Source organism: Symsagittifera roscoffensis, chromosome 1, assembly GCF_963678635.1.
Source record: "Symsagittifera roscoffensis chromosome 1, txSymRosc1.1, whole genome shotgun sequence".
Taxonomy (NCBI): Eukaryota; Metazoa; Xenacoelomorpha; order Acoela; family Convolutidae; genus Symsagittifera; species Symsagittifera roscoffensis.
The window spans coordinates 11,896,112-11,922,980 of NC_087062.1; the positions used below are offsets into that span (position 1 = coordinate 11,896,112).

At 34.2% G+C, this 26,869-nt stretch overlaps 1 protein-coding gene across 1 annotated transcript; it reads left to right on the forward strand.

The window, feature by feature from the left end:
- The first annotated feature begins 17,664 nt into the window (after positions 1–17,664).
- Positions 17,665–25,677, forward strand: LOC134854580 (arylacetamide deacetylase-like). The gene is made up of 5 exons (XM_063870890.1): positions 17,665–18,008; positions 18,176–18,401; positions 18,992–19,233; positions 19,454–19,553; positions 24,734–25,677. The coding sequence occupies exons 1-5, from the start codon at positions 17,853–17,855 to the stop codon at positions 25,222–25,224; spliced, it is 1,215 nt and encodes a 404-aa protein (XP_063726960.1). The 5' UTR covers positions 17,665–17,852; the 3' UTR covers positions 25,225–25,677.
- Positions 25,678–26,869: the final 1,192 nt, after the last annotated feature.

The following is a 26,869-nucleotide window of genomic DNA, read 5'->3' on the forward strand; positions in this document are numbered from 1 at the left end:
AATTTTCAAAAGTTTTTTCAGAATATATAAAAAGCATCCAATATCAAAACTCACAAAGAGCAAACTCCATATTCACCAATGAAGTTTTCGCAATAATATATAGTTATATTTCGATATTAGAAAACGAAATCCCAATAACAAATGTCTCACCGACAGAAACATCTAAACATTTAAGAGTACGACATGAAATCACACTACTCTCTAGTTATTTAAACATCATTAAAGAAAATTTCACGAAAGACGACGTTTCACAACATACAAAACACGATCTACAAAAAATTTTGGCATGGTTCATAATAGATTATTTCACACACAATATTGATTTAATTGCACAAGCAAGAAAAAATTTTAGACCCCAAAACTCGAACGATGATACCGCTATCACAGAACAATCAGATTATGTTTGGGACCCCGAATGGTCTCATCCCGCATTTATAAGCTTCCCACAATCAATCTCAAGTCAAGCAATAAGTACGATATCTTACATAAGAGATTATGTAAAAATAATACCATTCACCATTGATGCAACACCATTAAACTATAATACATTTTTGCCCGATACACAAAATAATAGTTTAAACTCTACAGTCATACACAATGAAAACCTCAATGGAACTAGGAATCTTACTCAACAAGATATCCAGACACCATCACACTTCATAAATGAAGAAATTGTACACACAACAACTACACAACAAAGTATTTCACCAATACGCCCAAATTTAACAACACCAAGAAATACAAATCCTTCACAAACACAGGTAACCTTACAATCAACCGTTAAACCTTCGGTTGCCCCTAAATATTCACATATGGATTACCAAACATACAGACCCATGACAATACCATCAAAAACACGCAAAACATTCACTAGAAACAACTTTACAGACCATAATTATAATTATACACATCCATCAAAAACATATAATCAACCACAAAGAAATTTTAACCAATATACAAGATCTCGAAATTGGGATAACCCAATGACCCAACCTAATTCAATAAATTTCCAAACAAATCCTCCACAGGATCACAGTGAAAATTACCCATTTTTTCAACAAAATAAAAATAAAAAACAGACATCTTATCAAATGGATTATTTATCCTCAGATGATGATTTCTTACAACCAGATATATTTGCACCAAATACTCAAGAATATCGTAGACAAGGAATACAGAGAACACGTACAAATCATAGAAATTTTTCTCCACAATCAATAGATGCACAACATCAACAACCAATTCAACAACAAAATCTAATTAATACACAATCTTTTCAACCAATTCAACAACAAAATCCAATGACTGCACACTCGTATCAACCATCACAAATGCAAAATGAAATACCACTCCCATATTATCTCCAACAACATGAAATAACAAGAAACCAACTTTCAAATTTTTCTCAAATGCCAAATGCAGCAGAATCATTACAAATGACAATGAATCCATACCTTATGGGTGGATCATCAATAACATCAAACAAACCTTTAATGGTTTTCACAGGAACAGACCCTGAATACTCTGTAGAAGATTATTTAAATGCAGTAACAGCAAACCTGATTTTAAATATTGGACCTGAACCAATTAATAAGCCAATACATCAAAACTGGATACATCGACGCACAGCGTTAATACAAACAACCTTAGATGGCGCAGCCCAAAAATGGTTTTCAGTACTACCTCTAGAAATAAAATCAAACTGGAAAAGGTTTACACAGGAATTTTCAAAAATGTTTGACTCCGAAAGAAACAAACAACAACAAAGAGTTTTATGTAATGAAATTCGCAGATTACCAAACGAAACCATCAAGCAATTAGCAGTACGAATCGAAACACTAGTTCGAAAAGCATATTCACTAAATACACACGACTATAAAAACACAAAGATGACAGAAATCTTAATGATGACCTTAACACCACAATTAAGGAAAATAGCAATAAAAAAGAGAGCATCCCATCCTTCTTCAATTCGAGAACCCGATTTAGATTTTCGAAAACTAGTAGACAAATTAGAACAAGCAGAAATCACGATGAAACTAGAAGAAACGGAAAATCTGAAATTACAATACGTTAACAGAATTGAAACGACTCCCACTAATATTAATAATATACAGGAATCAGAGACAGACCTCGTTGAAAAAATCACTGAAATACTCAATATTTACGAAAAGAACCCAAACTTTAAAGGCAAACCATCTTTCAAAAAATGGTGTAATTATTGCCGACGATACGGACATAGTATTTCCGAATGTAGACAAAAACAGCAAGACAATCAAAATAAACCTCAAAAATATAAAGAACCAAATAAATCATTCCATCAATACATGAAAAAAGATCAAAACCTACCGAACAAAACAGTCTACAGCAACAACAGTTCAGGAAAACCACTCCCGAACAATACAAATTATACAAGAAATCAATCACCATATAACTCAAGTTATAGAGGAAGATCACCAGAACGAAGAAACACGCATAATTCATCACAAAATCACTACAATAGACCAAATAGTCGAAATAACTACTCCAGATCACATTCAAATACACAAAGATTTGTTTCTAGATCTAATTCCCAATCAAGAAATAACTACTATCCAAACAACCAATCACGAAATTCATCATACAATAGGAATAGAAACTACTCCTATAATCGAAATAGAAGTTATTCAAACAACAGAAACCAAAATTACCCGAACAATCAATCAAGGAATAACTCATATAATAGATCGAACTATAACAAACCAAACAATAATTACCAAAACAGATCGCGAAATAATTCACAGAATCGACACTCAAGTTATAATAATCGTTATAGAAATTATTCCCAATCACCACACCGGAATAATAATAAGTATAATAATTCTAATAATCGCCACAGAAGTAGTACACCTAAACATCAAAGACATATTAATCAAGTACAATCTAATCCAGAAACAACATCAGACCCTCCAGGTATTGATGACACAGTAACTGATACGTTACAACTCAATCAAATAAACTGTACATCATCAGATTCAGAAAGTGATACTGAAAACACTCTTTCTATCAATATGATAAAAGTCGAAAATGACTATGAATCTGTCATATATGAACAACCTTTTTCATCACACATATATGAAAATCAATCAGAATTTCTTCAAAATTATTACACTACACCCATAAATTCCACACCAACGACGCAAGAAACAAATGAGATTAACACTACAAATCAAACCAATAAAAATATCAAAACAAAATGCTTGAATACAAACCACATTTATCAAAATATACAAAAAGAACAACCCAAAGAAAAAATTTGGACAATACCATTTCTCTTAGAAAGCCCAAGAAATAAAGAATTTCAACCACCAGACCTTGAAATAGATTTTTTAATTGATTCAGGAGCAGAATCAAACATAATAAACATCCCCACATGGAATGAAATAAAAAATTTACACCCAAAGCTAACACCTCTTGAAACCTCCAGTAAGTTAGCAACAGCACAAGGATCAACATTGATAAACTACGGAAAAATCCAATTATTTCTCCTCCCCACCAGAACAATGGAGCAAAGCAAAATTTTAAATAAGCCATTTAAACAAATATTCCATATCACTGATATTAAATATAATATCATTGGAATACCATTTATTTCGAAGTATATACCAACAATTAACATCCTAAATAGTAAAATATTAATCAAAGATAAATATACAAAAACAAAAGAAACATCCTTAACATTTTTTCAAAGATTAAATAAACAACCACCATTCTTTTCAAAATTCTACCCGATATTTAACCAACAAAGAAAACACCTAAAACCACTATCAGGAAATATCTATAATTTTTCAATCAAACAAGTTCACCAATATGATAAAGAACAAAACAAACAAAAATTTTATATGTCAGATTTTGAATTCAAACCTATTCACAAATTTTTCAAAATCACAATCTCATCCATAAAATATTTGAAAAATTCGAATTCAGATATCATTTCCTTACATGTCTATAACAACACACCTTACCAAGTAACATTACCTTTAGGACTTTTAGGATATTGTGAAACCAACGCTACAATATCACCAATACACGAAAAAGCCTATCGCGTAAATAATATACTCCAATTACTAGATATTTGCCAATCTACAATTCTTAATGAAGAATTATCTATAAATAATATAATAAGTAACGAAAACAGAAATACGGATTATTTCACAAAAACTCCATATTTCAAACCTACATTCAACATAAGTAACTACACAGAGGACCAACAGAAATTTTTAACAATGTTTAATTTCCAACATTCACAAATAACACAAGACGAATTCGAAAAGTTAGCCAAACAGCTAATTAAATATTCATCAGTCTATGCAACATCAAAATTCGATGTTGGAAAAATCAGTTCATCACTACATCTCCCGTTAAAACCAGACGCAGTTTTCAAAAAACAGAGAGCAAGTAAAGTACCAATTCACTTACATGATAAAGTGAACAGATTACTCGATATTTTAGAACAATACAACATTATATCACCAGTTAATAAGGAAGAACAACCAAAAGGGAACACATTTATCAACCCCGTTATCATTCTAGCTAAAGGAGAATCATTAAAAATCGTTCTCGATGCTAGATACCTCAATTCACTTATAGATGAATCAAAATGTAATTGGCCCATTGAACCAATACAAGTTATTTTAACAAAAATAAACGGCAAATACTTTACAACCGCCGATATGAATAGTGCATACAATCAAATGCCACTAGATGAACAATCACGACGTTTAACACAATTTGTTATCGGAAACCAACAATATGAATTCAACCGCTTATTCTATGGAATATCCATAGGACCAGCAGCATTTTCAGCTTTTATGAGCAAAATTTTTAGACCACTAATACTCAAGAAAAACGCAATCACCTATTTAGACGATGTTTTTATGCAATCACAAACAAAAGACGAGATGTTCAATGTTTTAGAAAAATATCACCAAATACTTCAGAACGAAAATCTGAAGGCCGCCCCCGATAAATCACACTTCTTTTTGACAAGAGTTAAATTCTTAGGACATAATATAGAAAGAAAAACAATCACTCCATTGAAATCACGCATTGACGCTATTCAAAAACTTCAACCACCAACAAATAAAAAGAAAATCCAAGAATTTCTTGGAATGTTAAACTTTTTAAGTAAATATGTTTATAAAATGCAATTATATCTACGACCATTTTATAACATCCTTAGACAACAAAATAATTTTGAATGGAACACAGAACATCAAACACGATTTGAAGAAATAAAGAAACTTTTAACTGAACAAATTTCAAACACAATTCCAGATTCAAATCAACCATTTTATGCAATGTGCGATGCTTCGAACTTTGGCATCGGTGCAGCACTATTACAATCACATAATGGTACAAATAAAATGAACCTCATATCAGCAAATTCTCGATTATTCACTCAAGCAGAGCTACGACTCTCAACTCTAATGAGAGAATGTACAGCCATAATATATACACTGACAGAATATGAATTTCTGATACTTGGATCAAAACACCCCACAGTTTTATTCACAGACCATAAACCAATCATCTTTCTCTTTACACAAAAATCTAACCCAAACCAACGAGTTTACAGATTTCAACTAATTCTAATGAAATTTCCAAACTTACATATAGTTTGGACTGCAGGAAAAAATCTTGCATTACCAGACACCTTAAGTCGAAATACACCACCTGAATTACTTACACGAAAAACAACAGTTGAAATACCCAAAAACATAAAATTCTACCTTGCAGAAAACGAAACATCACCCCGATTGGAATGCAAATATGCAGTAAAAACTGATATTGAACAATCACAAATAAATAGTTTACAACATTTCCCACTTTATTTAGATTGTCAAAATAATCATTATGAAGTTGATCTACTTGGAACATCAACTTTCAAACCAATCCCATATTCTCAATTGATAAAAAATAACACCCAACAAAAACGAACAAAACAACACCCACCTAAGAAAGACCATTTTCCACTAATTGAAAAAGAAAATTTAACTGATAAAATAAATTTATCAGGACCACAAACAAATGATTCAAAATACACAATAAATCAAGTTTTTGACCTCCACGACCCACTTGATACAATACCCTTATCTAAATTCGAAATTGAAAACATTTTTCTCCCTCCAACAGAAACAATTACAATTTCAACACTGAAACAATATCAAAATCTTGACCCGATAATTAGACAACTAAAATCATGGCACAAATATAAAACTAAACCTGTCAAGGCAGATTCAACCATTCTAGGAAACAAAACACTCCTCCGATACTTTCGCAAATTTAACAACACAACAATTAACGAAAATACAGACCTTTTAGAGTATAACCTGAATGAATCTACAGTTCCCTGTCTCCCTTTAAGTATGATTCTTATAGCTTTTAATATTTCACATACACAAAATATTAAAGGACACTCTGGATCAGAAAAAAACATATTCAAATTTTATACAAAATTTTTACTTCCCAAATGCACCAATTTGGATAAAAGTACTATGCAATGATTGTATAGTATGTCAACTAAATAAACCTTACCCAAATCAAAAACAAATAGCACAAAAACAAGATTTTAAAGGACAAAGTTTGTACTTTAATCATCGTATCTCATTTGATACCAAAGGACCAATTTCACCCTCATCCGAAGGAAACTCCTACATTATGGTAATTGTTGACGCATTTACACATTATGTAGCACTTAACCCAGTACCACATTGTAACGCTTATTACGCTTACACAACACTCTATGAACACTGGATAGCAAAATTCGGACTACCAGAAATTTTAGTTACAGACAACGGTACAGAATTCATAAATAATGAAATTATCACACTATGTCATTTATATAACATTAAACACAAACCACGTACATCTCATGCACCTTGGACAAACGGCTTAGTCGAAGGTATGAACCGTTCATTACAAGAATATCTTAGATGTATCATCAACGGAAATGATACAAAATATACCGAATGGTCAGCAGATGTAAAATTATATGCTAACTTTAGGAATGTCACCATACGAAATGGTTTTTAACCAAAAGCCACGCAAACCAATAATGTTTACAGCAAATTCTCATAAAAACGCACAAGGTTATTGTCAACCAAATAAAGACTCAATTTGTTATAACCTACCTTTACATACACACGATGAAGATCATTTTCATCACCCACAAATTCTTAAACTAGCCTCCGGTACACACACCGAATGGATTCTAAATAGAGATAAAAAACACAATGAAATTTATCAAAAAATAACAAAAAAGTTATTACAAAGACAAAACATTAATGAACAAATCAATTCACGTTTTACACCAGCCTCCGAATTAAAAATTGGAACATTTGTTTTAATACCTAATTTTAATACTCAAAAGGGAATTTCTAAAAAATTACAACCCCTTCGAAAAGGACCATACCAAATAATTGCAAGACCCACTGAGGTCACATATAAAATTACCGACTCAAACAAAAAAGAAATCGTTCAACATCGAAACAACCTATTACCTTATTACCCAAAAGAATACGCACTCCGCGAATTAACTCAATTATATTCTTTCACAGGATTAAAAATCATTCAAAATGAACCATATCTGAAAAACACAGAACAAAATGATAACGCCACCAAAAACAATACACAAAACCATAAAGAATCCCCAAAACAAAGAAAAAACAGAAAAATGACCGAACAAATAATACCCCAAGAACAAATCGACAAATCAGAAAATCGAAAAACAACAAGACTCCGAAATCAACCACGTAAAAACTATAAAATATTCATCCCCCAATCTAAAATTTTAAAGAAATTGGAATTTCAAAAGTAATTTTAACATTATACTTCACAACCTTGAAACCTCCGAAACATTTTTCATTTACATTTTTCAAAATAACATGCTGACAAGTACGCAATAATTCTAGTTCAAAATAGACCAATAGGATTCATCCAATCCGTCACTTTCTCTAACTCAAACTAAGACCAATTAGACGAATAATATAGAACTCCAGGCACATCTATAACTATAACTTTACGACCTCCAGGTCAAAAATAAGCAAACCACTCCAACTTGACAACTAAAATAAATATCACCATAATACCATACCCCTCCCTTATCTAATAACCCAAAGATCAACAATATTTCCCCAACTCAGACCACGAATACCCCCAAAACAAATTTGTTAACTTAGCCTAAAGTAACAAAATGAACATTTTAATTAGCCTAAAGTATAAAAATCTCACCATACCCCGGATCATTTGACAAACAAAAATAAAGAAAAAGACGACCTCCCGATCACCATGAAAATTGCCCCCAACAATTTTTTACAAAACTCAACCCACTTGTCAAAAAACTAATAAATAATCCGACCACACTTGAAAATCGCCTCAAACAGCAAAAAATATTCGACCAAGAGATCATTTCTTAAATGCTCTTCTCTCAATCAGTTACTCAAATACTCATAAATCTTAAACATTTTTTTACAATACTTGAAACCTTTATAATATTTCTTTTTGATATACTTGAATCTTTTCTAATAATCCTAATCATTTTTTGTAACATTTTTTTAATTTTCTACACTATACTCGAACTATTCCTCCAACTTTCCAAAACCCTTGATTATATCCACAGGTACGATTTATACAACTTGTCTAAATGATACGATCAATTTTCAGTAGAACTGATATTTTTTTATTGTTTGTAATTTTCATAACATTTTTATCATCCCTCATTTTGACAATATGCAAATGTATAAAGAAAGCAATCATCACATTTGCCCTAGCAACAATTTTTCTAATTATTTTTTTGGAAGAATATTATAATAAACATAAACCTTCCCACTAAAGTAACAATTCAAAAATCCATCAAAAATTGCTACCCAACAGTCACAGAATCAGTCTTCACCGACATCATCCCAAGATAACCCAACACCACCTTCAACTACTCAAAATCCTCAAACATCTACACGAATTTCTTTTCAAGACAATCCATACACTTTTGAAGAACGACATGCTCGTTTATCAGAACCACTAGAACCAGTTCAACGACAAGCACCTCTAAGCGAACCAACATATAACCTATACCCAACACTACCACAAGAACTAAGTAGAATAAGAAATCCTAGTCAAAACCAAAATACAGTCGAAATAAATAGACAAATTATACATCCTCGACGAAACAGAAATTTTCAAACTCCCCGAGTTCATTTTGATATACCTCAATCCCCATCACAAAACACTCCAGAAAACCCCATTGGTATATTACCAGAAACCCCTACGCTTCTTTCACAACGTAGCACCTCAAGCCTACCATCAGATTACTTAGGTTCAACACCAACATCTGAACAAATACGTGAAAATCCCTTTAACCCCCCAAACCAGGCATCACGACTACCATATTGGACAACACATTCATTAACACAAGGTGAATTAAATTTAGTCAATAATCCAATAGATATTTCTACGGATACAACAACATCCTCATCACTACCAGAAACATTATCACTACCATCAACACCATCAATAAGCCAGATTTCACCACCACCTTTTAACTTAAATTTTCCAAATAATCTCGACGCCAGATATCGAGAACAATCATCAATAAATATTCCTTTAAGACTAGATTGGAATACATTTACAGCACCTCCACCATTATTTGGACAACATCAAGAAAGTAACCGCCTTCATAACTGGGCACTTAATAGATTACAATATCGCCAAGATATTCACAACGATATCCGTGATCACAATATTCAAATACTCCAACAAAACAGTTTACAATTAAAGTTTGAAATCACAGTTAAGTTAAACAATATTACCCAACATCCCTACCCATTAAACCCACCTAACATAACAGCTCAATCACTACCACCACCGTTTATAACTACTGAAGTAATATACAAATACGACAGATATACCAAAAACACAATTGGCTACATTACATTTTATAATCCATACTCAGGATTATCATACACATGTATATTCTAAAATTATTAATTTTTCTCCAACTCCTTTTTCTAGTAATCTCAAATCAAAACATAAACCCTTCCCCTCGTACAGGACCACAAGATTTATTAGTAACACATTACGATTGTGAAGAAAATGAACAAAAAACACTACACAAATATGCAATAAATCAAGTATCACAATGTGAAACAGAACCACAAACTATAGAAACCACAAATGTAATAGCAACACTCTATTCAAAAGCCCGAGCAACAACAGTTACAGGTTATAAATTCACAGCAACATTTTCCGAAAAGAAAGTACATTGTTCACAAGTCTCGAACGGAAACAAAAACCGACTTGACCATGAATCATTCTATCAGAGTAATATAGAACGTCTTTTACATCTCAATCCCGACGATTGTAAAAATGAATTACTTAGACTAAACATAACACAAAATAAAAACTCCGAAAGAAAGTTAGTTAACTTTCAAGTTTTTTCAGACTCTGTACATCAATCACAACTTGAAAGACACCAAGGACATATAAAACTAGACGAAAAATACCCGTATAACGGCGCACACGGACGATTAACCTATGACCTACACGATAAACATTGGATACCACACATTGGTATAAATAACCCATCAAACTGCAAAGCAGACACAAAAAATAAAGGATACCAAGAAATAATGTTTTTCGATTGGAAAATACAACTCGAAAAAATACAACTAACACGAGATTTATCAGATAATACAATGATCTATCAAGGAATCCGATTACCTTGTAAAAATGATCAAGGTTATTGCGACCCTACAACGAGAACACAAGCAACAATTGTTTGGTTCCCCGAAGATACATGTACAACATTTCAAGTAGCAAGAATACACGCTCGTATGATAAAATTTCACGAAAAATACTTTATACAATCAATTCCATATGAACAAAAACATCCATCACGAAAACAAAGTACTAATTTTAGAAACATACACAATATAGAAAATAAATTGACACGTTTTCAAATATATCAAGAAACAGAACTTGCATGTAAATACAGGAATCCACTTCACAGAACACAATACTCTGAAATATTAGTTGAATACGAAAAAGGATTCGACAAGACCACTGGAAAAATAAAACTTGACCCATATGCCACAGGTCATCCTCCAAACGAAGGAACATCCTATATACCAGTTAATTTTGAAAAAAGCAACGGACAACCTGGTGGACATCTAAAACCCCATGACACCAGAAGCACACGCTTACAAGAATTATCACTAATGAATACTACATATTTCGGTAATATCCACTATGATATTCATTTAGATATGAAACTAGATTATACAATTAGCCGAATTTTTCAAGAAATGTCACTCTCCGAATTAGAAACACTACACCAACTATGCGAATTAGAACGAACACAAATATTACAATCACTTGCACTAGCAGTATTAAAAATACCCTATGCAGGATACTTATTATCTGGAAATAGATCAAATTTTTTAGACTATGAAGGAAACATCTTATGGTTTTATACTTGTACTAAAAAAGTATCACCACTATACGTTTTTGAAGATAAACGATGTTATAAAAGAATCCCTATCTTTTATAAGAATAAAGTACATTTCGTGGATACACTTTCACGAAGAACCTATTTCTGGGATACCGCAGTCCCATGTGGATCAGAAAACAGCCACAATGTAGTACAACTAAACCCTGATGAAAATAAATATTATCTTCTCACTCCATATCCCACATTAATGCAATCACTCAAAAAATTTTCACCAGAAAGCATTCGCGCTATTGCTCGAAACCCAAATATAGACTTACAATCAATAGGAATCTATTCAAAATCAGATATTCAACATCACATTAGAACACAACAATTCCAAGAATTATTAACACAAATGGACACTATACAAAGACAATCAATAGACCAAAATTTACGCAAACTTGCGGAAACCGCAGGATTTGCCGATATCTACACGCAAGACTATAGCGGATATTTTAAAGACATTAAAGATTATATATATATCTAAACGGTGAAAAATACCGTCCCCAAGATATATCACCAATTAACATTTTTAGCTTTGTTACACTCAAAAATGAGATCCTCGATTTTCTAGGATGGCCCTACTACATCTTAGAAAAATTGACTATTTTATACGCAATGTTTAACTTTATTGGATTTCTTTTCTCACTTTTAAAAGGAATCTACAACACATGTGCTATACACACACAAGTAAACAGACAAGCAAGCGTAGCACGCATACTCTTTGCAGGATTTTTTGGAATCTTTTCTACATCTATAAACAAAATTCTTTTAGACGCACAAATAAAAGAATATAACACAAAAATAGCAACACGACAAAATACATACGACGAAGAACATAACAATGTAGACATAACGCCAACGGCACCACAATTACCACCCCTACCAAATAACCATCCACTATCCCTAGTCCCACAAAATTTTCGAAATTTAGCCATCACACATAATCCAAATTTTCGACTCACCACATCACAAAGTCCCATCCAACATATAATGACACACCAGTCACAAGATCATAATACTTATGAACAAATTATTGAACAACCCCATACCACCGCTTTTCAGTCTCAAAATAATCATTTTTTTAGCCCAAGATGAGCCGCCAACTTGGATCACTACACCGATCAAATTCCCACCCAACCAATCTTACCTCTCCAATCCCAATAATACCACTTTTTGCTTTTCCGCCACCCGATTTTCCATCTAGTAATGTAACATCAGGCATGAATTCCGACACTAATTCACACATCTCAGTTTTATATTCCATCTCACAACTCAATAACCCGAATATTGAAACCCCCGATGAATTTGCCGACTCAGAACCATCCCCATCCAATAATTTTCATAACTCTTCTAATTTTTCTCAACCCCCTTTTCAACCCATATTATCCAATAACCCTGACCCAATCACTTCCACACCCTCTTATGCTTCCCAAGTTACCCCAACCTACTCCTCATTTCATTCTGACCAATCATCTCATTCTCCAGACACCCCCCGAATCTCCCCAGAGCTAGATAATTTTATTACCCTTCAACAACAACCCTACCACCTCCATACCCCAACAATAAACCAAATCTCCTCCACAATAAATTCATCCAACCCCCCTACCCCTACACCCTCTTCAAATTATACTGAATCATTAGCACCATCATCCACATCAACTGAATCTTCACTCAACACTAATAGAGCTTACCGCACTTTTAAAAGAAAGTTCCCCAACCATCCTTTCCCAGCAAAACCAGGAACAGCCCGCGAATACATCAACCACCCCAAGCATACTAACACAAAAGAATTTTTAGCCATCACCTTACCCTCATTCCCACAATACACCTTAAACACCCCCCACGACACTAACGAAACACGCAACTTTGTAGATGAATACGTTTTAATGCCCACTCTCTCTTGGACCTCATATTATCATTTTACTAACCCTCTTTGCTTACCTTTATCTAACACTCACATCGATATAGAGCGAAATACGGACATGCTATATCGACTCACTACACCACTAACCGCTAGACAATTTACTTACGTTGGATATAAAAAATCACTAAAAACACACACTGCACCTAGAGCTAACGAATATACACTCGAATACTATGATCACAACATCATCAGAGCTAACCAAGATCAATTCTTAGACGACGATCGCTTCGCTAATCCACAAATTACCGAGAAATTTTTCATCAAGACACCATATATATTTACACTAAACATCTTCGACCGAAAGTTTGATCACATTATTTCAGAAGCACTAACAGACACACAAGCATACGAAAGTTTTAAAGAACGCTTCCAAATATTTTCACTAACCTTTCATTTCCTTGCACCACACGAAAGAGATTTACACTGCTCACACGATATTATGTTGCGCACTAAACAAACCCACACATATAGTTATTATCGCTTCATCCAAAATCACTTTGACCTACACACACCCTCTAGACAACCACACCATCGTTTTCAATTCATTAATTCCAAATACACTTCACCATTTTTCCTAAATTTCACATATTGCATTAAAGATACTAACCTTCATGGTATTCTTCGCAATTATGATCCCATAACCCAAATGTACATCTTCTGTCCCATCACCAAGACCTTCAACGCCGAAGAATCCCGACCCTTCCTTATCCCGCACGAGTTTGTACAACCTATAGAAATCCCAATTTTAGAATTCATCCACAACACTAAATTCAATCACAAATTATATAATCTAATCCAAAACACACCTTATGAGTTTGCAGTTGGCACTGAAGAACTAACCACTATTAAGGCACTTCAATTGCTTTGGCCACTGCTTCAGACTAAAAATATCATCCGCATCTTAGCTAAACTACTAACAAATTCCGATCTCATCCACGACATCTTCCCCCACGGTTTTTCCCCGACGACTAACAGGTAAGTATGAATTAAATGAATATTACTAACTAATTAAAATATTAAAAAACTCACCATACTTTATCCATGTTTTCTTTAGATTTTTAGCCTTCATCCGACAATCACCTACAAAAACCACAAAAGACAAATAAAAATAGCAAATTTCATCAAACAGATTTCAAAAATTCTATTAATCTCTTACACTTATAAATTTATAAATTTAATACCAATGCAGTAAATTCATTTCTAAAATTTTCCCCACAAGCAGTAAATCTAATTATGATGAAAATTTGTAACTTAAAATTCCCCCATAACTAGCAGTAAATTTCCAAATTCTATGCAGTAAATTAATAAAATGCAAATGCAGTACTAACCTTTTGATATTCTCATTCATTCGCACAGAAATTCTATCCACACTCGCACAGCTCGCCCACGAAGAATTGTTTAAAATAATGAATTTCAGTTTCAAGTTTTCACACTCAACAACTCTAACATATAATAACATGTTTCAAACCTTCCTTTAACCCGGTTGGAAAGGAATCATATACTAAACAAAACTAACCAACGCAGCTTACTAAATACCACAAATCATAGAATAACAGCATGACTAAGAAAAGGAAACCAACGGTACCCAAACCGGATTAACCCAGTTTAAAACTGGATAATTTATTCTTTTGAAGACTATTATAAAGTCTAAGAAAGAAATAATAAAACACAAAAAAGTCGAAAGACAAACCCATACCACGAACAATTTGCTTTTTGGAAAAAGGACATAACCAACAAGACATAAGAAAAACCACAACAAACCCAACATAAAACGTTGTCACATAACAGGACCCCTCATAAAAACCGCATGAAATCATACTCCCACTCCTGGCCTAACCCACCAGGAAGGACGTCCTGAGCATGCTCTATAGCCGGCCTAACCCACCGCGCTACATCCACGCTTTGTGACCACACCTCTATTTTTAATAAGAGCTACTCAAGGGTGAGTAACTCTTCAAAATAACCGAACTAAAACAAAAAGCTTTTGTGAAAACAACTAACTAAAATCATAATTAAAAAATATTAAACTAATAAATGTTTTATAAAATGTAAATTACATTATGCAATACATAGATCAGAATATAACACCAAGGACGAACATCTAAAGACAAAACGACCCCACTACACTCGAGAGAGAATGGCCAACCACAATCGATATGCCACTCACAATCACAACTCAAAGGATTTAGAGTACGACTTGACTTCGCAGAAAAGGACTTCATTGAACTAGACCAATGACCACCTCGATGTTCAAGTATACGTACAGATCCGAGTAACCAGGCATCCCCTCCACGCACAATCTCCACGCCATTCCCAAACTAGATCAGACACAAAAGAAGTTCTCCACGCAGAACAGAAAAACCTGACATAGCCAACCATTCTGAAATCAGATTTGAGTTTGTTGCAAAGACGTAGTCGTTGTCACTAGAAGACACAACGTCTTATGTCTCTAACTCCAGCTTCCTGGAACTTCTTTAACAAAGAGGAAACGGAAGAAAATGATGTTCGCCAAAAACCAACGTCCATCATCCATCCTTCGAATCGCAGAAGAACTATTCTAAAAAACTCTGTAAAACCCGGATGGGTGGAACCTGATCTAAACTACATTTTATGATTGGATAAATTAGATATTTTACCAATGTAAAGTATTTAATATTAACCAATCATGATCCATCTAACTAACAACCCACTTATTTGTAAGTGCTGAAGTTACTTGTAATTTCAGCACCAGAGAGATTTGAATTTAACTTAGAAATTAGTTGGACTCTCCCGAGCACTTCAGCAGCCGCAATAAACCAGTATACCCTAGATCTATTGAGCCTAGCAGAGACTAGTTAAACAACCTGAGACTAGATAGTATAAGAGTAAGATTAGGATCGGTATTAGACTAAGAAGTTGCACGAATCTATCCGGCCGAAAATAAGATAGCGTGACGAGCAGACGGTGTACCCTATCCGAAATTACTCTATGAGTTATACACTCCAGTTCTAACTCAGGGTGTTTCTTACATCTACCAATTCTTTAGCTTATCGATTCTTCCGTTTAGTAAAAATTGCAGAGCTAGGACTGAAAAAGGATACGCAGAAAACCAGAAGCTTGCATTGGCGATAAAATGTTGCCCATTCTGGTTTCTGAAAATTGAGATATTGACAACTGGATTTTTCCACTTTTTTCAACCCGGATCAATTATGTATCAAAAAGTTTCCAACCAAATTGATGCGCCATATTACCGCCTTCATTAAAACCAATTGATGCGGGGCTATCTGGTGTGGCGAGAGGACTATTGTCGAGGGCTGATGATTGAAAAATCATTTTCGTCAATTGCACCAGGGTTGCATAATTAAAGAAATTGACTGGGAATAGAGAAATATGGGTAACTTGTGTTCTTTTTTGGGATGCTGAATCAGAAATTTATGTAAATTAATCGATTCTTTTGATTCTTCAAACAAAACAAAATCAAAAAAATCAAGGTAAAATAATAAAAATTGGATTTAATTCAATCGAGAATATACATCAGATTTGCACTCTTTTTAATCTGGAACGAGGAGTAGTTCTTCGCCTTCCAGCTCCCCAAGCTTGTTACAAAAAAATCAGAGACCAACACGATGTGATTTGCCTATTAGGGGTGCTTTAGTTTGCCAAATTTTGTCCATCAGACTTTGTTCACCCATAAAGAGCCAGGTTTTGTCTAACTTATCACTGGAAGATCTAGGATTTTTGCGGTGTGATTTTAAGTGTATTAAATGTTGGCATATTATTCTAGAACAATCACATTGAACTTTTGAGCTCTTTCAAAACACCCGAAAGACTGTACTTGGTATAACATAACTTTCTTTCTGTACATTGAGCAAATTTCTATATTAAAGCGCCGAAAATAACAAATTAGCTAGGGCGCTTTATTTAATGCTGATCACTTGCGTTGCTCTTTGGGAACACAATCAAGCACAATGCGCGTTTGAAACATCAGAGCTCGTCAGCTAAATGAAGATGCCATATAACAGCACAATACGGGGAAAGGCCCGTTCATCGAGTAACCGTCAACGGAAGGAATCCCCACTCTACTTTTTAGTCCGGAAAATTCCAGACAGACCAAAACCGGCCGAAACGTGTGTGCAAAAAATGCAGTGAATACAATGCGTTGTTCAAGGATTTAAAAAAGTTTAAAATTACAAAAAGTAAGCTTATATTCATATTCACTGTATTTTACTGCGCTTTTACGTATATGAGTACATTTGACGGCTCGCATCTTTAAGCAGCAGTTAGTAAAAGCAACATGAATACTTAAGTTCGCTAAGTCAGTAAATAAGACCTTCGAAACCAAATAAACTTACTCTGACACGCCCAATTTCAGATTCTAATTGTTTGATTTGAATATTTGGAGCCTCGAAAATAATTGCAGAGATGAGCTGGATGCGAAGCGTGTTCTTCTGCTCGGCCCTCGTCATGGCTGTAGTGGCCTATTTGCTCCATCGGCATACAGTTGTGGATGAGAGACTGCAGCTACCGATGACTCACACCCATTTCATGCTACCCATCAGCAGAATTATTAAAAAAATGGTAATTATTTAACAAAGTTAACAGTAACTGATTAAATGATAACACAATTCGTTCAGTAAAAACTAAATTTATCTCAAAAAATAACAGAAAAGTGGATCGCTTATCGATGTTATCAAAAGGAGGAGGAGTAAATGCCACCCCTAATATTCAATTACTTTGCATTTTAGAGGGGGGCCTCCGTGAACGTTGACGGGCCCACGTTTCGAAACAGTCTGAAGCCTCACTTCATGTTACGCAGCTTCTGTTTGGGAAAAGACCCGCCACAGGAACTAGAGAGTGTGTTCAAACAAGGGGGAGTGGAAGTGATGCGGTTCAAGAGGGTCAAACGTGTTCAGAACCCGACGACAACATTAGTGTATATTCACGGGGGAGGATACGTCATCGGCTCTCCGGGCAAGTTTTACATTAAACAGGCGTGTCGTATCTGAGAAAGTACTTAAAAGTAGACGATAAACGTACCTGAAAAAAGTCAAGTTACCTCAATGGTGAAGGCAAAAAGTGCTCACCTTAACCTTACCTTAAGCAACCTAAAGTACTACCTTACTTGGATCTTGAAGATAAAATGGTTATTTCAATCTGTGAGATACAAAAGGAATAAAAAACACAGAAGAATAACTTCGTTTTTGAATCATAGCGCATCTGAAGTAAATCTACATAACAATCTCCCCCCCCCCCCCTCACTATGGTATCTACTAAAGAATCTCCATCCCTAAAAATAAATACAATAAATTAGCACAGGAACTTGTATTGAGAATTCGAATTTTGCTGCATTCTGATTGGTCGAAAATTCGAACTTAATCAATCTACTTAACTTAATCTCCTCCTTCTTGAAGGGTGAGATGGTTAATTAGATCAGTAAAGCCGCCTAATAAAAAAAAGTCTTAAATCTTTTTAAAGTCTTATCTACATTTGCCTATGAATTTTTTAAATAATCATCCAGCATATTAACTTTTATTGGAATAATTCGTCAGATTTTTTTCCAGAAATGGTAGCTGGGCCGATTCACAGACTGGAACACGGCACCGACAGTCAGCTGTTCTTCATTAGATACAGACTCGCACCTGAACACCTGTTCCCCACAGCTGTGGACGATTGTGTGGCCATGGTCAAGTACATCATGGACCATAGTGACCAGCTGGGAGTGGATAAACACAATGTGCAGATATTTGGGGACAGTGCGGGAGGAATGCTGGCTACACTTGTGGCCATTGAACTGCTGAAAAATGTTAGACTACCATCAAAAATTTTATTCGAATAACTTAAACAGCAAATGACAACTCGCATATTATCAATGAGCCGATGTACACAAAACAAAGAAACCATAAAATTTGGGGATATAATCTGAAAACAAACCGTTTGATTATTTTGAATTTTATTTACCGGATAACTGTGGATAAGAAAATTTCTCAGGTCCATTTATATAAATATGTTTGTTTTCGTTTCAGCAGGAGCAGTATCCTCTTAAGGCCGTGCACGCTATCTACCCATGGTATTATATCCTAAATGACATGCCATCCGCAAAAAAGTTCTCCATCGACCCCTCAGGTCAGATAAATCCACCCAAATACTAATGGACACCGAAAAACCAAAATGCCCTAACAAATGCTCATATTAATTTACAGAAGTTAGAGAACAGCAGTAAACTTAATAAAAAGGAAAAACGCTCGTTGAGCTCTGAGACATCTCATAATAAAAAGTATAAACCTAATTTTTGTGAGAATGGCTGCCTTTTTGCAAACAAAAAGATAATTTTGACAAAAATATTGAGGCGAAAATCTGAAACCAAATTTTTGTCGAGATATACTTAGAGGCGATACAAAAATATACGTAGATGCGGTATAAGGTGTCACAAAAATGACAAAAAACAAGAATAAATTTTCAAAAAACTGATTCAAATTTAATTCGAAAAATTTAAAGCACTAACACATTAAGAACAAGGATAGCCGGTTGCTGTGCGAGTAAAACGGATTGTTCCGACCATACTCTTGAAAAAAATACATAATTTTGTCATGTTTTTTTCTTTTTTGTGCGTGGTGTAATCAAAGGATCTGAACAGAACCCGAAATTTAGATATATTCGACAGTCAATGTAAAACAGGCATATCAGGTAACCGCTTTTGTCAAAAAATGACTAGATTTTTTTAATTTCAGAAATTGTTCTGATTTTGTAGTGAAGATTTTTTTCCATGGCGCTCAGAAAACTTCAAAAAAAATTCTTTAAAACTTCATTGCTTATCCTTCTATAAAAAGACTGCTCGCTTGTTTTAATCGCTCGAACGTTTGATTAAAACTGAAAATTTCAAACCAGTTTTTCTTGACGCTGGGACAAATTTTAGAATTTTTTATGCCGTTTAAATCAGGATTCAAAGGGCTGAATTCTGGTAGTATCACCCAACTATTCCCATGATTATTTGTGTTATATTTTTTGGTTGAAAAAGAAAATGAGCCTGCTCATTCACCTTATTCGCTCGAAATTAGAACAAAATTTTCAACAGGTTTTTCTCGAAACTGAGAAAACTTTTTAAATTTATAAGTCGCTCAAATCAACTGATACTGTTTGAAATTTTTGGTCTAATTTCGAGCGAATAAGGTGAATGAGTAGCTTTATTTTCTTTTTCAATCAAATATTTCACCAAATTTAGACCAAAAATTTCAAACAGTATCAGTTGTGATTTGAACGACTTATAAATTGATAAAAGTTTTCTCAGTTTCGAGAAAAACCTGTTGGAAATTTTTGATTTTTGGTCTAATTTCGAGCAAATAAGATGAGTGAGCAGGCTTATTTTCTTTTTCAGCCAAAAAGTTTACCACAAATATTCATGGGAATGGTTGGGTGATATACCATAATTAAGCACCTTCAATCCTGATTCGAACGGCGCAAAAAAATTCTAAAATTTGTCCCAGTGTCGAAAAAAAACGGTTTGAAATTTTTCAGTTTTTATCTAATTTCGAGCAGGATTAAAACAAGTGAGCAGGCTTATTATAGAAGGATAAGCCATACATGGGTCGAGTTTGGATATATCACTCGACCCATTATGGTGAATAATTCTGGTACCTGTTTTTGAGTGGAAAACAAAAAAAAACTAAAACACACCCGAATACAAAGTTCCCGCCTATTTTTCAAATGAGGAAGAACTTTGTAGGTCGAAACAACAGAAACCTACAGGATTTAACCGGAGCAAACCAATCAATTGATGGTTATAGTACGGGAACTCAGCCAACCCTTTCTGCCCCGACCTCGAAACCAAAAATCTTTCAAAATTAAAAAAAAAGACAATTTTTAAACAAAAATAACAACCTTCAATTCAGATGCAATAAGAGAAGATATATTAAGATTAATTACGCGAAAGATCTAGCAATCAAAAAGACGAATACAAGCTGGTTTAAATAATCCGGATAAAACGAAATACAAGCTGATTTAAATAAACCGGATAAAACGAACAAAACTTAGAATTCAAAATTTTGACAAAAAAGGCGAGCCCAATATCTCTTTGAAAATAGCGAGCACAATCTCTTTTTTTGTTTTTTATAGTCAATCAAGTCTATTTCGTAAAAAATACTTAATAACTACCGCTGCCAAAACTGTATCAAAGTGAGCCTCTAGTGTGGCCCAACGAAATTAATGAAGAAATGGTACAATCTCTAAAAATATGAGCGAAACATTTAAAAATTGTTTTAATAAATAGTAAATATGCGAGACAATTATGCCGTTGTTAGAATTCATGGTGCCACACAAAAAACTTACTTTGATATGGTTTTGTCAGCAATTGAGTCAGTGGTTTTGGAGCCATTTTGACTGACTACAGAAAGGCCAAAACTGATCGGTCGTGGGGCAAGCTTTGTCACAATCATTTTTTGGCAAAAACCAACACCATTTGAGAAAAATGCATTTTTATTTTCAAGTTTAACTCGTTTTACCAGGATAACTTAAGCCAGCACTATAGCAAAATAAAACTGCAGCGCATATTTACCATTTATAATTATAGGCATTATGTTACCAAAATTGTTTACGAGAAAAATTCGGGTACCCGATAACACTTCCCTTACTAATCGCAAAGGAAAATAATAGACGAGAAAACTGTACCAGCTAAATTTACACTCAACCACTTGTAGACACAGAACCTGTCATTAAAGGTTTATTTAACTAAAAGCTATAATTACTGTAAATCGATAACAAAACAAGGATAGCCAGTGCAAGTAGCACAGAATGTTCCGACCAGTCTTAGCAAAATAAAAAAACTCAAATTCGCTCGAAATTAGACCAAAATTTTCAACAGGTTTTTCTCGAAACTGAGAAAACTTTTTAAATTTATAAGTCGCTCAAATCAACTGATACTGTTTGAAATTTTTGGTCTAATTTCGAGCGAATAAGGTGAATGAGTAGCTTTATTTTCTTTTTCAATCAAATATTTCACCAAATTTAGACCAAAAATTTCAAACAGTATCAGTTGTGATTTGAACGACTTATAAATTGATAAAAGTTTTCTCAGTTTCGAGAAAAACCTGTTGGAAATTTTTGATTTTTGGTCTAATTTCGAGCAAATAAGATGAGTGAGCAGGCTTATTTTCTTTTTCAGCCAAAAAGTTTACCACAAATATTCATGGGAATGGTTGGGTGATATACCATAATTAAGCACCTTCAATCCTGATTCGAACGGCGCAAAAAAATTCTAAAATTTGTCCCAGTGTCGAAAAAAAACGGTTTGAAATTTTTCAGTTTTTATCTAATTTCGAGCAGGATTAAAACAAGTGAGCAGGCTTATTATAGAAGGATAAGCCATACATGGGTAGAGTTTGGATATATCACTCGACCCATTATGGTGAATAATTCTGGTACCTGTTTTTGAGTGGAAAACAAAAAAAAACTAAAACACACCCGAATACAAAGTTCCCGCCTATTTTTCAAATGAGGAAGAACTTTGTAGGTCGAAACAACAGAAACCTACAGGATTTAACCGGAGCAAACCAATCAATTGATGGTTATAGTACGGGAACTCAGCCAACCCTTTCTGCCCCGACCTCGAAACCAAAAATCTTTCAAAATTTAAAAAAAAGACAATTTTTAAACAAAAATAACAACCTTCAATTCAGATGCAATAAGAGAAGATATATAAAGATTAATTACGCGAAAGATCTAGCAATCAAAAAGACGAATACAAGCTGGTTTAAATAATCCGGATAAAACGAAATACAAGCTGATTTAAATAAACCGGATAAAACGAACAAAACTTAGAATTCAAAATTTTGACAAAAAAGGCGAGCCCAATATCTCTTTGAAAATAGCGAGCACAATCTCTTTTTTGTTTTTTATAGTCAATCAAGTCTATTTCGTAAAAAATACTTAATAACTACCGCTGCCAAAACTGTATCAAAGTGAGCCTCTAGTGTGGCCCAACGAAATTAATGAAGAAATGGTACAATCTCTAAAAATATGAGCGAAACATTTAAAAATTGTTTTAATAAATAGTAAATATGCGAGACAATTATGCCGTTGTTAGAATTCATGGGGCCACACAAAAAACTTACTTTGATATGGTTTTGTCAGCAATTGAGTCAGTGGTTTTGGAGCCATTTTGACTGACTATAGAAAGGCCAAAACTGATCGGTCGTGGGGCAAGCTTTGTCACAATCATTTTTTGGCAAAAACCAACACCATTTGAGAAAAATGCATTTTTATTTTCAAGTTTAACTCGTTTTACCAGGATAACTTAAGCCAGCACTATAGCAAAATAAAACTGCAGCGCTATTTACCATTTATAATTATAGGCATTATGTTACCAAAATTGTTTACGAGAAAAATTCGGGTACCCGATAACACTTCCCTTACTAATCGCAAAGGAAAATAATAGACGAGAAAACTGTACCAGCTAAATTTACACTCAACCACTTGGAGACACAGAACCTGTCATTAAAGGTTTATTTAACTAAAAGCTATAATTACTGTAAATCGATAACAAAACAAGGATAGCCAGTGCAAGTAGCACAGAATGTTCCGACCACAGTCTTAGCAAAATAAAAAAAAACTCAAATTAGAGTCGTTTTTTTCTGCATGGTGTGATAAGAGATCTGAACCAAAAAAAGCACTTAGGCATATTTGACAGTCGTAGTAAAAAAAAGGGCATTCGGAACACAGTTTAAATTTAAAAAATGTTTCAAAGTTTTTGCAGAAATTTATGGAACTTTAAATCTTTGTTTACAAAATGGCGCTAAAGAACTCCAAAAACTACTTTAACTTGAGTAAAAATAAGTTTTCACGGCTTAAAGAAAGGTTAAATAAGCTCACGCTCACACCATATTAGTTCGAAATTATACCAAAAATCAAAAATTTCAAACCGGTTTTACTTGACACTGGGAAAATAACTGGAATTTTTTGATGTGGTTCGAATCACGACTAAAAGGGCTGTAATATGATATATCACTCAAACCAGTCCAATGATTATTTGTGGTACCTGATTTTGCGTGAAAAAAAAAACTAAAACACACCCGAATTCAAAGTTCCTCCACATTTTCAATGGTCGGAACAATTAGCCCCAACTCAGAAATACCTTTTTTGGTTTTTTAAAATAGCTTTTAAAACTCGCGGCAATGAAACTTTTAACATTAACAACATTGTACTCAAGAGTGCAAATGTAATAATTTGTGATTTGGAAAAAAAACTAATAACTGATTTCAATACCCTTGTTAATAGCAAGGGTTATTACCGATGCTAAATTCAATTCATTTTAGACGTCTTGGACCAGACAGATCTCGCAAGATTCATGAGTTTCTACTTGCTCGGAGACACGTCATGCATGCAATCCAAGGTCACTAACGAACATCTCACACAGAAAGTGTGGGAGAAATACTTGCTCAAAACAAAAGAGTTCAAACTGAAGAATTTCCCTCAACCTGTGACTAGTCATTTCAAATCATCAAAGGACAAGTCCAGTGACTGTGCAGCGAGACTGGAATCAATGCTTCTGGATCCCAGAAACAACATCATTTTCCATGAAAAAGACCAGTTGCAACGTCTGAACAAAACGGATTTCAGACTGTATAGCTGTGAAGTGGATATTTTGAGAGATGACTCATACCTGATGGCGTCCATGTTGGATGCGCTTGAGGTCAAGTACAATCATGTGAACATTGAGAGCTGCTATCATGGGTCAGTTCACTCTACCAACGCAGTGGGAGGCGAACAATTGCGACAGGAACTGATTCGATCAATGCGCCGCTGATAAAACTATCGAAAACTATTAAAGCTTTTAATTGATTGTTTACTACGTTTCCTTCGTCAGATAAACTCTTTCATTACTTTATCATATGTATCAAGCAAAAAATTGGCATAGGGCGAAAGGGAACCTAGGATAGAATGGTATAGAAAAGCACAAAAAAGTTTTGTTACAATTTTTGCTGTTACGGGAATTGAGTTCATGAAAAAGGCTCGATTAATGCGCCAGAACGAAAACAAATTTTCGCACTGATGTAGAAGTAACTGTACTTCGCAAACACAAGCGATAAAACGACAAAAAGCAGCTCCATCATAACGAATCCTTGAGCTATGTTATCAAATATGAAGCAATTAGAAATAACCTATGGAAGCACAAAACCAATGAGACCATTAAAAAAAGGAAAATCTTTGTTTTTATATTCGTGATTTTAGAAAGCTTAAATATTGTATATGTCTGCAAACAGCCATTTAAAATACAAAAATTTGCTACTTCCAAATCTTTTTGAGGAAAGTTGGAATCGAAACAGAGTAATAACGCGTAATCTAGACAAATCTTTTTAAATATTGCTAGTTTTCGTTTCCAGAAGCCGAGACAAGAGGCAACAACAAACTAAATATTTTTAGAGAAAAACTGTTTTAAAAAGGAAGACTAGCATGTTTCGGTGCAATTAACATAGCAGGTTCCAACCACACTTACCTTCGCAAAAAAACGTTGCATTTCAGTATCAATTTTCAAAAAAGTTAAATTGAATGTTTCGACAAAAAACTTTCGAGTTGATGAATCAAACGTCAACCATTCATTTGGTTTGAAGTAATAAAAAAGATTCATAGTTGAAATAAAAAAATTGGTCTTAGTGAAGAATCTGAAGAATCAACTATTAAATAAGAACAATTTTTTACAATACAAAAAACTTATGAAATTTCTTCTAGAATCCCAATTACAAGCGAGCTGATTTTACAAAAACGCCACACTGAACTCCCTGTGTGCTTTTCAGGTCGACAAAATTGGCTGAAAAAAAACCATGGAGTAATTGAAACTTTGAGGTCAGTCCCTCCTCAAATTTGGTCTAATTTAGACCGGAAACGTTCAGAACGGTTTTTCTCGCAGTGAGATATTTTTTTGGAATATTAATCACGACCAATGGGGCTTTAATATCATTACACACTAGATTTAGACCCCCTATGAGCTACCTCAGTCTTGAATAATGCGGAAAAATCGAAATGAACTATCATTAGACAAGTTAGACAGCGTTTGATAGATCCACTCCAATTCGCAGAAATTACAATTAGACGGTAGAAAATCTGTAAAAAAACAACCCTATGCCATAGTTCCTTCCTGGTCTCGTAGAGTCAAAAACAAATAACGTGTAAAAAAACAAATGCCCAAAAAAACAGAAAAACGAACTCCTATGATTGTGGTTCTCTCTTTTTTCTTACATTAGCCCACGTTGGTCGGGTTGGGCTCGTCCGTCACCAGGCTAAGGAACTTCGCAACTTCCACCGGCCTAAGCCACAGGTCTGCTGGAGTGAGTGGGGAGGGATTTTTGGGGCAGTTAAAATTGTGGCAACTAGTGTGGAGTGCTAGGTGACAGTCCGCGCATTGTGGGGAAAATTGGTTGTCTAGTCGGGAGAGGTATGTGTTTAAAAGCCGG

Coding starts and splice junctions, on each gene's coding strand:
- LOC134854580 (XM_063870890.1), top strand. CDS start 17,853: ATGAGCTGGATGCGAAGCGTGTTCTTCTGCTCGGCCCTCGTCATGGCT. Junction 18,009..18,175: donor GCAGAATTATTAAAAAAATG/GTAATTATTTAA, acceptor TTTGCATTTTAG/AGGGGGGCCTCCGTGAACGT. Junction 19,234..19,453: donor CCATTGAACTGCTGAAAAAT/GTTAGACTACCA, acceptor TTTTCGTTTCAG/CAGGAGCAGTATCCTCTTAA.